Here is an 18,061-nt window from a genome sequence, read left to right as displayed (position 1 = left end):
CTAAGCGTGTAAACTTGGATAACGTGCATCATTAATTTCATAACTTCTAAACTACCTCTAACACTGTCGTTTTGCATGCATCTATTTGGGTATTAATACTTTTCACTCATCACAAGCTCACACTTTACACTCACGCCCTACACAAACCCTCTCTCTCTCTCAGTTCATCATCTTCAAGGAAGTTCTTCATCTTTCAAACCTTTTACAACATTTTCTACATTGATGCTCAACAATAATCCGTCTACAACTACTCACAACAGATGGATTCAACTGATCAAACACCCATTTCTACTCAACAAACAACTGCAACTACTTGTGTCGTCTCAACCCCCATCTACAAAGAACCCCACATTCTTGACCGTGAACCTCACATCCATATTGCAACACCATTTGAGAAGCTTGAGGTACTGTGCGAATCGCTGATAGATTTCGACAATATGAAGCGAAATGGCATAGACCTTACTGAAGAGTTAAGAATGCAAGGGTGGGAAACCTACTTTCAGAGACTCTACGGTCCGGTGTACACCTATCTGGTAAAAGAGTTCTGGCGCTTCGCAGACTCAGATGATCACTATATCGTCTCTCACATTTTGGGAGTCAAAATAGTCTTCACTGAGAAATCAATAGCCTCCCTTCTGAACATGGAAAAGGCAGGGGGAAGAAGAATCTACAACATCAATCCTAGGGCAAAATACTTGTCCTAGGAAATAGCCCCCACCATTTTTCAACAGAATGCTGAGGGAAAACACTCCAAGAACAAAGAACTGCATCAGAATCTCCGCGTCTGGCTAAAGATCATCCTGGGCACCATCCATCACCGCCCTGCATCAAACTCTTATGACTACATCAACACGGATCAGAAGTGCATCCTTTACTGCATCCACAAAGGGCTGAAACTGAATCTACCAGCGCTGCTCTTCAAGTATCTCAGAGATTCTATCAAAGATACCATAAATAATATGAAGCCTAGAACCTACATCCCCCTGGGAAGACTCATCTCGAATGTTCTGATCGAGAGTGAATTGGTGGATCACCTGATCTATCACAAACTGATGGAGGATGTCATTGTTAACATTGGAAGACCTCTGAATGCTCGAAATATGAAGAGTATGGGGGTAATTGAGAAAGTCAGAGCTAAACCAACTCTAGAAACTTCCTGGGAATCACTCAAGGATCAGAGGAAGATCCCCAACGGTCTCTATCTGTTCTTCAAGATTGACCCTCCAGAAGTAGTGGCTCACTATCTGCAAGATCTTGCAAACCAAGGGGTGGACATTTTAGAGTTCTCAGTGGACTGGCTACCTGAGCGTCCACCAAATTTCATGAAGAGACAACGGGAGCCATCTGGCAAGTCCAAGAAGGCAAAGAAGGAAAAGTTGGGAGAAACTTCTGGGTCAAGACCTCCAGTCCATCTGGCTGATTCTCCAAGTAAGTCTATACCTCCTTCCCGCTCTGTTAAATTAAAGTCTATTGCTTCTTCTCTCCCCCAAACCACTCCCGTCTACACCTCATCAGAAACTCCTCCCTCCACCACCAGAACTTCTAACCCACCATCCCTCAAATTCAATATCGCAACCACTACCTTACCCGTTTCTGAAGCATAAATGATGAACGAAACCACCTCACCATCATCTTCCTCACCTTCCTCCCCACCATACTATATTCTCTCATCATACAGTGAACCCTCTGACCCCTAATCCCCCACTCTAGCTCAACTTTAGGCATGTGCTCTGGCCTCACAACAACCATCACAAACTGAACCTGAACCTGAAGTTACCTCCCCACCCCCTGAACAACAAAAACTACCTCCATCTGATCAACCTCAAACACCAACTCCTGAACAACAAACTAATCCACCTCCTGAATTACCAGTACCCTCACCATATGAACATCAACCAAATCCACAACTTGAACAAACAACACCATCTCCCTCTGATATTCCCCCACCACCAACCTCTAACGCCATCATCACTCCTACTCAAAATCCAGATGACACCAATCCAACTCCACCACCCTCCCCAACCTCTAACCCTGAACCAAAAACTGCCTTCCCCATATTAGAAGAAGCAATAACTGTATTTGCAGAGTCTTCAGTGGAGAAGATCAAGTCTCTGTCTATCAACTCTGGCATCAGTGATGATCCCTCTGCAGTGAGGATCCACTGGAACAGAGTGATTAGATGGATGACTTCTGAAGCCTTCAAACTGAAAGGCCTCTCTGAACAAGTCCACAACAACTTCATCAGAGATGCTGGAATAAGGCTACAGGCTCGCTTGGCCAGAGAGGCTGAGGAAAAGGCCAGGAAGGAAGCATAAGAGAAAGCTCACCTGGAAGAAGAGTAAAGAATCAGAGAAGCTGAAGAGAAGGCTGTTGCTGAAGCTGTTACTACTGCGGCTGCTGCTGAGGCTGAGGCTGAGGCAAAAGCAAAAGCCGAAGCTGAAGAAGTAGCACACATTGCTGCAGAGGAAGCTGCCAAGGCCAGTGCTAATGCTTTGACTCAGGGGGAGCAATCTAACTCTGATTTTCCCCCTGGTCTTAAAGACTTTGGAGGAACTGCAAAAGGAACAACAAGTGGTACGAGCAAGGTTGGATCACCAGGATTCCGTTAACACTAACATTCAGAATCTGCTGACTCAACTGCTCCAAAGGATGCCTCCGCCCGCAAACCCTTAGGCACTTAGGCTCTTTGCTTGTTGTTTTTCTTCTGATGTATTTTTTTCCTTATGATTTCTGATATATGCTTTCATTGCTGCCTACCTGTACCTGTTTTCTCTTATATATGAATATCCATTTCCTGCCTATATTTCTATGTCTCTTTGATTCTGACAAAAAGGGGGAAAACTAAAACAACTCTGATGAAAATATATATCTAAGCCTCTCAACGCACTGCGAACATTAAATATCTTAATGACTTATGAGAACTAAAGTTATGCAGGATAATAACTAAGGTACAGAACCAACTACCACACAAGGAAGGTCCGGTAAGAACTTCTGTTAAATCTGATGATTTAACTCAGGGGGAGTCCATCCTCTTTATCTGATTCTGAGATATTACTTACTGTTTCATCATCACTCTGACTTGTTTTTTCATCATTAAAAAGGGGGAGATTGTAAGAACAAATTTAGTTCTAGAATGTACCTCTAAGATTTTGATGATAACAAAGGATGAAACAAAAATGGTACCCTAACAAATTTTTTCTAAGTGTGCAGGACTCTGATCAAAACAATCAGATAGACAATCATCAGATACAGAATCAAGCGCTAAGATGCTACTCAGAAGATACGCGACCAGAAGCTCTGACTCTGATCAAACGAAGGCATTAGCTAAACTAAAGAAGTCAGACACTCTGAAGGGGAAAAATGACTCTAGACTCTGAAGACGTACGCTCTGAAGAAGTCAAATAAAGAGAAACTCTTAAGACAGTCAGCAACAAGCATCCTCTGAAGTTGCAATCGCTAAATGAAGACTCTGACTATAGGATCCTCTGACTCAAGAAAGCTTAACATTGAAGAAACTCGCTTATGGAAAGAAACTATTTTTAGAAGGAAGTTACGGCGCTCCAAATACTGCTTTGGAAAGAACACGAAGATTAATGACGTTAATCATCCATCAATGCCCAAGATTCTGACATTAACATCACCCAACAGTCTTCTCACTCTCCTATAAAAAGGATGGAACGCCTCCCAAAGAAGATACCTGAAACACACGACAATACAATACTTCCACCATTCATTATTTCATTCTCTCACGAGCTGCTTCTCTAACGTGAGAATATTTCTTGTTCTTATCTTGTGTGATCTCTGCTTATTGTTAGAAGCACTATTCATTACTGTAATCATATTATTGCTAAGATATTTCCTCAAGTGACTTTGTGAATTCTGATTACTTGAGAGGGCTAAGGGATTATTATTCTCTTAGATGGTTGTTTGTGTAATCTTTAAAGATTAGTGGATTAAGTCCCTTTTGAAGGCAAAATCACCTTGGCCGGGTGGACTGGAGTAGCTTTGATTTTCAAGCGAACCAATATAAAATTCTATGTTGAATTCTTTTGTTTCTGCGTGTGTCTAAGTTCTTAAAAGTTTTTATTTTCCTAAAAACAATTCAACCCCCCCCCCCCCTTTCTTGTTTTCTCTACCTTCATGTACACGCCCATGCACCCATGCATCACACATTGCCAAATTTGGAAGTTCACTTCAAGGGTGCAAATATCATTTGAATTAGCTATAAATAGAGACCCTATGCATCATAAAGGAGGACCCCTTCGCGCCAACTTTGATCCCAAACACCAAATCCTTCTATTTGAGAGGATAAACCTTAGAATTTCCATTGGAAATTGAGTTTGAATCTCACTATTTTGAGATTCAAATCTCCAGGTGTTGATTCTAAGTGTTGGCAGCAATTTTGGTAAAACAAAGAGTGTTCACAAGATGTCATGTGTGATGTCTTAACATGAGATATCCTATGTACCTGCTGGAGTTAAAGAACATGTGCAAGCAGGATTGTTTCAGAATGCCATATACAATGACAAGGCTTCTGATATTGGTTGTACCTGCTGGAGCTTAACTGGAAGACATGTTCATGCAGGATTGTTTCAGATGACATACACAATGTCATGGTATCTGATATGGCTGTACCTGCTATAAAAGGAAATTGGATTATGCAGGATTTTTCCAGATGTCAGACCCGATGTCATGACATCCTGTACACAGAACATTCAGTATGAATGTCTGGTGTTTTGTGATTGCACAATTAATGGCAATCATTGGTTGATTGAAGATATGGCTAGCTGGCGCATTCTATCAGGGATTTCAACCAGATTTCTTTATTTTCCAAGGAGATCTATACAGCTGTTATATAAAGATTTGATTGGAAAATATATTTAGGGTTTTCAAGATGTCCAATGTTTCTATAAAAAGGGACTCAGAAAACCTGTTTGAACACACAACCAAGACTGAGCAAAATTTAGAGAGAGAGCTAGGGTTTGTGTCTATAGGTCATTCAAGTCATCCATTGATGATTGAATTGGACTGATTTGTCTTCTTGATCAAAGCTTTGAAGCAAGATCAAGAGTGTGTCTTCTTGATTAAAACTGTGAAGTAAAATCAAGAGTTTGTAATTGAAAAGTATTTTCTTTTCACAAGGGATTGTTGTTTAAGATCACGGGTGTGTGATTGTAAGGGAAGTGAGTGGGTTCTCATATCTAAGAGTGCTTAGGTAGAATTTTCACGGGTAGAGATTAGGTGAGAAAGACTGTAACTTGGTGAAGTGTACGGATAGTCTTTGAACTAATTCTATTTTAGTGAATTTCCTTCCTGGCTTGGTAGCCCCCATATGTCGGTGAGTTGCACCGAACTGGGTTAACAATTGCTTGCGTTATTTGATTTACCATTCTGTTTCTGTTTATCCATTGTTTATAACCAGATATCAGTGTCGTGACATTACCTTTGACATCTTATATCTGATACCAGAATTTCAATTGGTATCAGAGCAGTCATCCTGCTCTGGTTTTGGGTGAGATCTAGGGGCAATACTTTCTGGTACAATGGAGAGAGATGGAGGATCTGTTCATAGGCCACCAATTTTGGATGGTTCTAACTATGACTATTGGAAACATAGAATGGTAGCGTTTCTGAAATCCCTTGATAACAAGGCTTGGAAAGCTGTGCTAACAGGTTGGGTGCATCCTGTCATTACTAAAGAAGGAGAAGCCACCACCGAGAAGAAGCCTGAAGAACAATGGTCCAAGGAGGAGGATGATCTTGCTCTTGGAAACTCTAAAGCCTTGAATGCAATATTCAATGGGGTAGACAAGAATATTTTCAGGTTGGTAAATAACTGTGAAGTGGCCAGAGATGCTTGGGACATTCTCAAGGTCACTCATGAAGGCACCTCTAGGGTAAAGATGTCTAGACTTCAGCTGCTCACCTCCAAGTTTGAAAACTTAAGGATGAAAGAAGATGAAAACATTCATGAATTTCACATGAGTATCCTTGAGATAGCTAATGCTTCAGGAGCCTTGGGAGAGAAGACGACAGATGAAAAGTTGGTGAGAAAAATACTTAGGTCACTCCCTAAGAGATTTGCAATGAAGGTGACTGCCATAGAAGAGTCTCAAGACATCTCCAACATGAGGGTAGATGAGTTAATTGGCTCCCTCCAAACCTTTGAGATGGGACTGATTGAGGGAACTGAAAAGAAAACCAAGAGCATTGCCTTTGTATCCAACACAGAAGAGGAAAACAGTCAAGATTTGGATAAAGAGTGGGCCAATGAAGTTGCAATGCTGGGGAGACAGTTTAACAGATTGTTAAAGAAAATGGATGTCAGATCCAAGGCAAATGTCAAGAACATCTCGTCTGACATCAGTAAATCCAACAATGCTGAAGAAAAGCAAGAGCAGATGAGAAGCCCAAAGAAGGAAAAGAGGTTCAATGCTATAAATGTGATGGGTATGGACACATCAGGACAGAATGTGGAACCTACCTTAAGAAACAGAAGATGGGTCTTGCTGCCACATGGTCTAATGAGAGTGATACTGAAGAGGCTGCAAATCTTGTGACTGCTCTGACAGGAAGATGGGAATCTGATGAAGAGTCAAGTGATGGTGAGGTAACCTTTGAGGAATTGGCCTCTACCTATAGAGAGCTGTGTCAGAAAAGTGTTGAGCTGAACAAGCAGTCTTTAAATCAGGAGAAAGACATAACTCAACTTGAGAATGAGAAGGTAGAATTCTTGGAAACCATCTCCAAATTGAAAACAAAAGCTGTGGCTCTAAAGGTAAAGCTAGATGATGATCAACAAGTTGAGAGCCAGAAGATAGTCCAACTGGAGAAAGAAAAAGCAGAACATGTGGAAACCATCTTCAAGCTAAAGACTGAAGTTGTGCTCTTAAACTCAAAACTAGAAGAGACAACCAAGTATGTAAGGATGCTGAACAATGGATCTGACTCCTTAGACAAGATTCTTCAAACTGGACAAATCACAGGAGTCAAATCTGGATTAGGGTACCATAAAACTAAGGCTGAAAGTAGTTACACTGGCTGCAAACCTCAAGCTAAACCTAAATGCAGCAATTGTAAGAGCAGTTCCAAGATGTCACATCATATGTCACACCATCAGAAGAAAGAACAGCAGAAAGACAAACACTAAAGATGGAGATGTCATTACTGTGGGAAATTTGGACACTCAAGGCCCTTCTGCTATAAGCTGTATGGTTACCCTACCCCCTTTCATCAACATCATCAGAAGAGCAAACACCAAAAATGGAGATGTCAATACTGTGGGAAAGCTGGACACTCTAGGTCTTCCTGTTATAAGCTGTATGGTTATCCTAGCCATGACTTAAGCTATGTAACCTTTGGTGATGGAGCTAAAGGTGAAATAAAGGGGATAGGCAAGCTTGAGTGTCCTGGAGCTCCTAAACTTGACAATATTCTACTGGTCAAGGGCTTGACTTCAAATCTAATAAGCATCAGTCAGCTAGGGGATCAAGGTCTGAGTATCATCTTCACTAAAACTGAATGTCTGATTATGAACAAAGACAGTGAAGTAATTATGAAAGGAATCAGGACCTACAACAATTGCTACATGTGGAGCTCTCAAATGGATAACCCCTCTAAGATAAGTACAGTTGCAAGAAGAATCTTCAAGGGAAAGGAAAAGTGTCAGATAAGGATGCCAAACCTCAAGGAAGAAAAGGTCATGATGGCCCAAACACCTGAACACATGACTGGTGGTATGAAGTCTGAAGGTAGTAAGAGCTTTACTGAGACACAAGGGACTATAAGTGCAAAGGAAATTAAGAAGATATCAGATGAAAGCAACAATGCTCAACCAAGTTGGATGAAAATTCTGATAATTACATACAGTGTCACACTCGATGTTATGACATTATATTATGACAACCTGGATGGTGCACCCTTGTCCAAAGATCATATTCAGCACAGCTGGACCAAGTACATCACTTGCTTTCATCACTCATGTAGAAAATATGTAGAAAACAAACTCATAGTTCTACAGCATGAGATGCAACTAACCAACAGGACTGCAAGGGATTGATATGTTGTTCAACTGAAATATGAAAAGGGAAAATTAGGTGATTGGGTTCTTGAGAAAATATGGCAATTAATGAGGAGTGGAAAAGGCAACAAAAATATTGTCTGCCCAATGAAAAGAAAAAGCCACATTAATAATGAACCATCTTCTAGTATTGGAAATAGCACACTCTGCCTGAACACAATTCTCTCCATCTTCATCAAACTTCTCAAAGAACCTCTGCTAGGGCAAAGAAAGTTTTCTCAAAAGTTCAACAACATGTCTCAACATCCGTCAACATCTAGCTCAAAATCCTTTCATACTAGAACTTCCTCCATGGAATTCTTAGATGAAGATTTGATGGAAGTAACTCCTCTGCGTATGATACCAGGTAACGTTCCAAGCTCACCTTCCATGGCTAGAGCTAAGCAAGGCAACACTCCTGAAAAATCGTCTGATAAAGAGGACATGCACTCTACTGATCGCATAATAAGTAACCTAGTTACTAGGATACTGAATGAAGAGCATGGAGTTAAGGACATTTTTACCCCTCTTTCCAGAAGGGACCCCTCACCTGAGGTGGAAACCCAAGCTGAGAAAGATGATGACTCATCTAAAATAGAAAAGGAAGTAGCTGCTGAGGGACTATGTTCTCTTGGAAAAAACTTACATAGTATGTCCCCTGATACTGCTCAGGACATTGAGGAAGAATGGTCTAAGGAAGAAGATGACATGTTGGTCAATCTTGTGAAAACAAGTGTAGCTAATAGACTGAGAAAAAGGAAGAGTATGGCTGAGATAAGGACAGGTAGGAAGGAGAAAAGGGTTGCTGGTATAGGTCCCTCCAAGACTTGGAGTAAAGTAGAGGTCAGGAAGATGAAGGAGAGTGAGAGTTCTGAATCTGATGAGGATGTCGAATATGATGTCTCAGACATTTCCCCTGTTAAAAGGAAGCCTGTAAAGAAGTCTCCAAACAAAGTGGCTGCTGTTCATCTTGGCAATATCTCGTTTCACGTGGAAGGTGTGTCGCAACGCGAAAAACAACTGGCGGAAAAAAACAGTTACAGAGCCGCCACCGACGCTATTCATCCTATGACGGAAAGGAAGCGCAGGACTAACCTAAGAAAAGGGAAAGGAACGGTCTTACGACCAGAGATTGCAAGGTACGGGAGTCGGTTACGCAAGGGGAAGGTATTAGCACCCCTCACGTCCGCTGTACTCGACGGGATCCACGCTCAAAAGAATAGGAAAAGGTTGCTAATAAACTGCTCAAAAAAATGCACAAGCTGGAATAATAAACAGGTGAAAGAAGACAGAGGAAGTGGACTCGGCAGGATGTCGCATCCTGGGCCTACGTAGTTTGTCAGAAACAAACATCAGAGTCAACGTAGTTCGGGGAAAGGGAACATGCTCGCTAGGACATCACATCCTATGCCTACGTATCTTCTCTATCTAGAGAAAGAATCAGAGCACTCGTAGCTCGGCTAACGCACGCCGAAACAAAATACCGAAAAGAGACGCTGAGACGTCAAAAGAAACACTCAACAGGAAACGGAATGCCAATACATGGACTTATATCCAACTCCTGACAAACAACACAAACAAGGAAACAGAATGCCAATACATGGACTTATATCCGACTCCTAACAAACAACACAAACAAGGAAACAGAATGCCAATACATGGGCTTACATCCGACTCCAAACAAACAACACAAACAAGGAAACAGAATGCCAATACATGGACTTACATCCGACTCCAAACAAAACAAACGCTAACCAGCGAACACCAAAGGAAAAGGTTCTCCGCGAACCACAACAAAGCAATCAAATACCCAAAGATACACAAACTAATAGGGAAACCAGAGCTCGAGCCTAATAGTTGTCATGCAAACACACACAAAAAGAAAAAAGGTTGCCCGGAGAGATCTCACTCGATCTCCTGCCTACGTATCTCATCTGGTATGAGAATCAGGGCGACGTAGTTCCCCTTAACAGGAGAAAGGATGAACACACAAGCTAATAGGGAGACTAGAGCTCGAGCCTAAAAGTTGTCAAACACACACAAAAAAGAAAAGGGCGCCCGGAGAGATCTCGCTCGATCTCCTGCATACGTATCTCATCTGGTATGAGAATCAGGGCGACGTAGTTCCCCTTAACAGGGGAAAGGATGAACACACAAGCTAATAGGGAGACTAGAGCTCGAGCCTAAAAGTTGTCAAACACACACAAAAAAGAAAAGGGCGCCCGGAGAGATCTCGCTCGATCTCCTGCCTACGTATCTCATCTGGTATGAGAATCAGGGCGACATAGTTCCCCTTAACAGGGGAGAAACTCTCTCCTAACCAGAGACCAGGGAAGCAAACAAACTAATAGGGAGACTAAGACTCGAGCCTAAAAGTTATCATGCAATCAGATATCCCTAAGTTGAGGTCTCTAATCAGAACCTAACTCACACAGGCAGCAAGTCAGTTCAGAGGAAAGCAAATAAACACCAACAACATAAGTGAACAAGCATCACTCACTATATACACTCAAGAGGCCCAAATAATGGGTAGGCTTTAGTCAAGAGGGGTCATATCAACCTTGACAAACAAGCCAAAACTGTAGGGGTATGCTGAAGCTCTTAACCACTAACATTGAGAGTTAGGGTGAAGCTGATCAAATATGGAAATGAGGATTAGACCTCATGCTCTTAACCCTGGCCTGGGTGAGCTCAAATCAAAGAAAACATGGGGGTCCAGAAAGAGGGACCCTATTCCACTTGACTGAATCTATACAGAGATCTTGGGTACATTGTTCAAGAGCATCAGCACGTAGTGCGAGCATAGTGAACGACTCAACGAATAACAGGGGACTGATTGCTAATCCCTTCTATCTGTCAATTGCCTCTTCACTTAGGAGGACTTAACAAGTAACATGCCTCATTTAGAGGTCTTTGGCACAAATGTAAACAATCACAATCATTGCCTCTTAAGGAGGACTTCAGCCAAATGCCTGCCGAAAAAGTGACAGGGCTTCCAGACTACATGGAGTAAGATGGCTAAACTACCTCAGTGGTGTATCAACCACACTCCAAAGCAAAGCAAAAGCTAGCTAGTAAGCGGCTAATGTACCTGTACAAAAGCTAACCAGTTAGTATCTCAGACAACCAATCAGAAAACACACAGTGAAACCAATGCAACTGTACACAATGCAAGTCATAAGTGCAAGCACTTAAGTGAGTTCATCACACCAATAGACCTACAACACAACAAAGGTTAGTAATCAAAGGAACTTGCATCTCAAGTAATGAGACCAAACCAAACATTAGTGCTAAATGCTCAATACCTGAAACACAAAACACAATTGGTGAGTACAAACCACTAGTACAAAGACTAGGGTCAAAGGCAAGTCAAATGACCAAAACAGAAGTCAATATTTCACATGAAGCACATTCAATCAAACAAGAAAGAGTCCTCAAAAGGACCAAGACCAATTCACAAGGCAAAGCCATCAAATGATCAAGGTAAAGCAAGGACAAGCAAAGTGCACACAATTGGACATCCAAATGAGAAAATCCCAATCAAAACAGAAAAGCCTCCAATGATCATGAAATTTTTTATACAGGTTTATCATGTTATGAATGATCATCATGCCAAATATTAGGTCCAGAAGAGCTCAAATGGCATAGGAATGAAAATGCACAAATGCAACATCAAATATGTGAGATAAATTGTCACACCATATGCTCATGTGTCTAAAACAGTGAGAGAACATGATAAAAATCTCAAACAAAAACCAGAAAATCAAATCACATGTTAGGATCAAGCATGCCAAATTTCAAGTCAATTGGATAAACCATGAGCATTTCACAAAGCATATAGCACAACATGTCAATTTGGCATCATGTTCAATCACACAACCACAATTAAAAATACAGAAGCAAACAAATCAGGAAATTAACATAAAAAAATAGTAGACATTGAAACAAGAATGTGGAAAAAAGTTTGAATCAATTTGGACACGTTCACTATTTTTTATGATTTTTAGAAGTTGATGAAATAAAAATGAAATAATGTGAAAATCAAATGGAAAATGAAATGTGAATTAAAATTGGAAAGTGCATATGCCAAGTATTGAACACAGGTAAGCCAGGTCAAATGAATATTCAATGGAAATTAAATTCAGAAACGCAACAGCAAGGTATCGAACACACGCGTATAGAGTCCATGAGCGCCCAACCAAATAAAATTCAAAAAGAACATGCGCCAGGATCGAACCAGCGCCTTGAAGGATCAAAGCGCGCTCAGTTGAAATTAAAATAAATATGCAAAGCGAAGGTTCGAACAGAGGTGATGAAGGTTCATGGTGCGCTCAAGTGAAACCCTAAGGTGCTGAACCAGACGGCCGGAATAGTGATTCCGGTCGTCTTCTCCGGTTGACTCACGGCGGAGGTCAAGAACAAAATTTCCAGAAACTCACGAAATTGGTACCGTTCGAAAGGTCTCTTCACTTATATCTCAAATATGCCATTGGTTTAGTCTAACTCTCCATGGGTTGTTCAAATCGAAGAGAAACTTATCCTAGATCTAAACTTATATTCCACATAACTTCCTCATTTTTCAGCCAAAATCGAATATAATTATATCAGTGTTCTCAGCACAACAAGCTCTACATGATCATGTACATGAATTGACAAAAAGAGAGAGTCGAATTTCACCTTGTTTGAGATGGCAGTTGATGGATTCGTGTATTCAAGCTTCCAGAACTTCCAGATCTACTCCAGTAATCTTGATTTGAAGCTTTGTGCACGAATTAACCGTTGAATTCACCTAGATCCAGCTCATTTTCAAGCTTCCATTGATATGTGAATGTTCATGAACCTGCTCAAATCTTGCTCAATTGCTACGAATGATGGATGAATCTTGCTCCAAATTCCACCAGGATCATGAATATGCAAATAGATTCAAGGTTTGTGTGAAGAATTTTGAAATTCAAGGAGAGAGAAAAAATGGAGGGAATGTGAATTTTCAGATCTAGAATTGTTGTTATGAGCAAATTCTGTTATGATTAGGCTTATATATGGTGTGTTAATGACAATGCTAATCCAAATTAGGCTTGGTTAATTAAAATTAAGGAGATGTGAAGCAAAGTGCAAAAACATGCAAATGAGATTATGCATGGACATGTGCACATGAACAGTGCATGCAATGGCTTAAATCTCACTTAAAATCAACCAACAAACACAATGGAAGTGGTATTTTGCACATATCTTGAACCAAATTCAAATTATGGATTTTCCCTCCAAAAAGCACATGTATGAACACATGATCATATGAAATTTTTTCATGCAATGCAATGGTTGATTTGGAAAGTATTGGTCACAAGGAGCATTTTGCAAAAAGAGTGGACCAATTTGGAGTTTTGAATCAAAAGTTATACCATGTTGAACTTCTATGTACACTTTGTGATCATTTGGCCATAACTCCTCAACCAATCGTCAGATGATTATGAAATAGGACTTTTTGAAAATAGGAGAGAAAGATATTCAACTTTCATGTTCACCAAAAATCCATTTGAAGCTTCTTTGATGTTGCAAAGTCAAGTTGAATGTGGACCAAAAACTTGCCATTTTTGGAAACTTCCAATTACAGGTCACTTTCCATTTTTGGAAACTTTTGTCCTGACTTCAAAATCTTCAAGATAGATTTTTGAAATGACAAATGGACCTCTTTTGAACATGATTGAGGTGTCTCAACTCATTTCCCCACCTCATAGTCCTCAGTTGACTGCACAGTTGACTTTTTGGTCCTCAGATGACCTTGACATGCCCTGATCAGCTTGAGCCTCTACCACTTGGGGAATTTGCTCAGAAATGAAACCCTGGCTCATGCAAGCCCAATATAATGATCATATGATACTCATCTCAATAAAATGCCTCATCTCCTTAAGAAACCCTGGCTGGCAGACTGACACTGATTAGGGTTGACCAGAGGTCAAAACCCTAATCCAAAGGAACTTGAAGATGAACTTTGTAACCCTTGGTGATGACATAACCATGATGATAGTAATATATACTTGCAACCAAGATAATGCTCAAGACCTTTGAAGGATCAGGAAACCCTAATTGAAGTGCAAACCCTCAGATGGTTGATCACCAATTCATAAAGACCCTCAGGCTTGAATCATATAACTTCTCCATCTTCTGAAAAGACTTTGGAGGATGACCTTCTTATTCTCATATGATATGCAAAAATGCAATGCCTAATGTCCCAAAATATGAAATGCAATGTGCTAAACTAGTCCCAAGAGGAGGAGGGCAAATTTTGAGGTGTTACAGCTGCCCCTATTCAATCCACTGTGAACCTGTCGATATGAACAGCCTCGGCTTTCAGATGATCAGAGTGAAGAGTGGTTGAATACCAAGAACAGACGAACAATTTACGCTCCGCTGGGAATTAAATAACAATGCCTGTCAGAATCGGCAAAGAGGTAGTCTTGAAAGAAGAACCTGTCGGGTACGGTGAGAGTCGGCCTGAATACCGAAAAGAATGTTTAACCTGGATACCCAAAATAAATGGTAAAACAGGAATAACCCTGGCCTGAATGCCGCTCATCAGTCTGAATACTGGAAATGACTTCGATCTGAGCATCGGAAGATATGAGATTATTAATATCGATCTGAATACCGCGAGACTGGCCTGAATACCACTTCAGTCTGAGTACCCGAAAAACCGGCCTGAAAGCCACAAGTTACATCGACCTGAATATCGGAAACTTCTTCGATCTGAATATCGGGAAGTTGGCCTGAGTGCCACAAGTGCCTCAACCTGAACGTCGGAAACTTCTTCGACCTGTACATCGGAAAAACTGGCCTGAGTGCCACAAGTGCTTCAACCTGAACGTCGGAAACTTCTTCGACCTGAACATCGGAAAAACTGGCCTGAGTGCCACAAGTGCTTCAACCTGAACGTCGGAAACTTCTTCGACCTGAACATCGGAAAAACTGGCCTGAGTGCCACAAGTGCTTCAACCTGAATGTCGGAAACTTCTTCGATCTGAACATCGGAAAAACTGGCCTGAGTGCCACAAGTGCTTCAACCTGAACGTCGAAAACTTCTTCGACCTGAACATCGGAAAAACTGGCCTGAGTGCCACAAGTGCTTCAACCTGAACGTCGGAAACTTCTTCGATCTGAACATCGGAAAAAATGGCCTGAGTGCCACAAGTGCTTCAACCTGAACGTCGGAAACTTCTTCGACCTGAACATCGGAAAAACTGGCCTGAGTGCCACAAGTGCTTCAACCTGAACGTCGGAAACTTCTTCGATCTGAACATCGGAAAAACTGGCCTGAGTGCCACAAGTACTTCAACCTGAACGTCGGAAACTTCTTCGATCTGAACATCGGAAAAACTGGCCTGAGTGCCACAAGTGCTTCAACCTGAACGTCGGAAACTTCTTCGATCTGAGTATCGGAAAATCTGGCCTGAATGCCAATTCGGTCTGAATACTGGAAAACTGGCCTGAATGCCACTTCGGTCTGAATACCGGGAAACTCTCATGCCTGTCAGCATCGGCAAAAATAGGGAAAATGATAATTGAGGCGGCACGCGGCCCAACGACCTATGCTGGGGATAATAAGTCATGAACAGGCTGCCCCCGTCCAATCCGATGTGAACCCGTCGATCTGAACAGCCTCAGCTTTTAATATGATCAGAGTGAAGAATGGTTGGATACCAAGAACAATCGAACAATTCTCGCTCCGCTGGGGATTATTCTTTTATTATTATTATTTTTTGCTTTTCTTGAACCCCAAAACTTCTTTGATGATTTTTTTTTTGCCCCAACACATATATTTTCTTTCGCGCGAGTGATCCCTGGTCACCGCATTTGAACCCCGACAACCTCATGTCACTCCTACTGCCAAACAATGAACCTCGTTCTCCATTTGAACCCCAGTCGCCTGACGATAACTCGTGATTGTCATTGTGAACCCCATTCTCCAGAAAACACCCCGTGTCTCCTTTTCTCCATTTGAACCCCGTTCTCCAGAAAACACCCCGTGTCTCCTTTTCTCCATTTGAACCCCGTTCTCCAGAAAACACCCCGTGTCTCCTTTTCTCCATTTGAACCCTGTTCTCCATTTTCCCGTGCTAATTCCGTTGGCAATGCCGGAAATAACAGCAAACACCACTCTGATAGCGACATATCAGAGGGTACACCTTCACAGCAGGAAGGTAATCATGTACATTTCTTCCCTCGAAGACACCCATAACGACTTCTCTTGGCCTCGCCAAAGTCTAAGGTGACACATGATCAGAAGACAATCCTGAGGACCTCATCTCGGATACAATCTTCAATTCCAATCTCCAGTTGAACCCCGTTCTCCAGAAAATGCCCAACACTTACTTTTCTCCATTTGAACCTCGTTCTCCAGAAAATGCCCAGCACTTCCTTTTCTCCATTTGAACCTCGTTCTCCAGAAAATGCCCCGCACTTCCTTTTCTCCATTTGAACCTCGTTCTCCAGAAAATGCCCAGCACTTCCTTTTCTCCATTTGAACCTCGTTCTCCAGAAAATGCCCAGCACTTCCTTTTCTCCATTTGAATCTCGATTTTCGCGCTGATCGCGTAACGTTCTCTGATCTTCATTTCCATCTCCGCCCGACGGAAAATTTTCCTCCAATATCGCACTACTGGGGAATATTGTTGCTCCAACGTCATGATGCCGAACTCCTTAGAGTAACATCTTCTAACTAGCAGAACCAATTCTCAAACGGTAACTACGGCTTGAGTCGCGCTGATCGCGTAACATTCTCCGATCTTCATTTCCATCTCTGTCCGACGGAAACTCTTCCTCCAATATCGCGCTACTGGGGAATACTGTTGATCCAGAATCACGATGCCGAACTCCTCGGAGTAACATCTTCACCAACCAGCAAAACCAGTTCTCAAACGGTAACCACGGCTTGAGTAACATCTTCACCAACCAGCTAAACCAATTCTCAAACGGTAACCACGGCTTGAGACTAGCTTATGCTTGCAATGCTGATGCATGATTTTTTTTACAGCGTAATGCTCCATAACCATGGAAATGCTACGCAATGAGCTATGCAATATGCTATACTATTCTAAATGATGAGTGCATAAAAAGTATCCCCCTCGGGGACTCTACTAGGGAGCTCGAGGCACTCTGCTGAGGAGCTTGATACCACTCCAATCTCCACCCTGCTGGGGAATAGCACTGCTGCTGGGGAAAGAGCAACCCTTACTAGGGATGACCTCCACTGAACCCGACCCGCTTGGGGACTTCGCTGGGGAAAAAAAACCACCAACGCACACCTCCGCTGGGGAAACAACAACCTTCAGACTTGCTGGGGAAATAACAATCTCCACCATGCTAGGGGAAACATCACACTTCAGACTTGCTGGGGAAATAACAATCTCCACCATGCTAGGGGAAACAACACACTTCAGACTTGCTAGGAAAATAACAATCTCCACCATTCTAGGGGAAACAACACACTTCAGACCTGGCTGCCGAGGAAACACCGACCTCGAACCTGCTGGGGAGATAACAATCCCAACCCTGCTAGGGGAGATACGAAATATCTGACACGGAACACCTGTCGACTCGTCGAACACTAGTGTCCACCATCCAACCATAGTGTCAACTTTCCACTTTTGAGAGCTCCCAGACTCATCCGGTGTCTCTTCTGATTCATCACCTTGTACTCTCGACTTCTCTCTACTTCGAGACAATCGACCTCCTTGAGTTCGTGCCAACTCTCCAATCCTCAGACTTTGAAGAGTCTTCTTGATTAACCCTCTAGGATCGTCGCCATTCTCTCGCCGTCTTTACACCATTCTTCCATTCCTCGTCCCTGATTGGACTCGAAGGATCTTTCGTCAAACACTTCACATCACAACCTGCAAGTGAGTGAAAATAACCAACAGCTCCTCCAAAAGAGATCGTTAGATAAAAACGTGCCCCAGGCGTGCCAAAATTTCAACACCTAGGTCACTCAAACTTCCGAATAAGATT

The 18,061-nt window shown here is 42.0% G+C and overlaps 1 protein-coding gene across 1 annotated transcript; it reads left to right on the top strand.

Moving 5' to 3' along the window:
* The first annotated feature begins 1,052 nt into the window (after nt 1–1,052).
* On the top strand, nt 1,053–2,609 carry LOC127136010 (uncharacterized). Its single transcript, XM_051062618.1, has 3 exons — nt 1,053–1,589; nt 1,722–2,107; nt 2,351–2,609. Exons 1-3 carry the CDS (start codon nt 1,053–1,055, stop codon nt 2,607–2,609), a joined length of 1,182 nt encoding a protein of 393 aa, XP_050918575.1.
* The last annotated feature ends 15,452 nt before the right edge of the window (nt 2,610–18,061 follow it).

The sequence above is a fragment of the Lathyrus oleraceus genome, chromosome 4, assembly GCF_024323335.1.
Source record: "Lathyrus oleraceus cultivar Zhongwan6 chromosome 4, CAAS_Psat_ZW6_1.0, whole genome shotgun sequence".
Lineage (NCBI taxonomy): Eukaryota > Viridiplantae > Streptophyta > Magnoliopsida > Fabales > Fabaceae > Lathyrus > Lathyrus oleraceus.
Note: the sequence above shows the minus strand (reverse complement) of the source record. Positions and strands in the feature narration are given on the sequence as shown.

What these genes read in the sequence shown, in the direction of transcription:
- LOC127136010 (XM_051062618.1), top strand. Translation starts at nt 1,053, where the DNA reads ATGGAGGATGTCATTGTTAACATTGGAAGACCTCTGAATGCTCGAAAT. An exon ending in TCGCAACCACTACCTTACCC is followed by an intron (nt 1,590 to 1,721) that starts GTTTCTGAAGCA and finishes GCTCAACTTTAG; the next exon opens with GCATGTGCTCTGGCCTCACA. An exon ending in TCTTCAGTGGAGAAGATCAA is followed by an intron (nt 2,108 to 2,350) that starts GTCTCTGTCTAT and finishes GTAAAGAATCAG; the next exon opens with AGAAGCTGAAGAGAAGGCTG.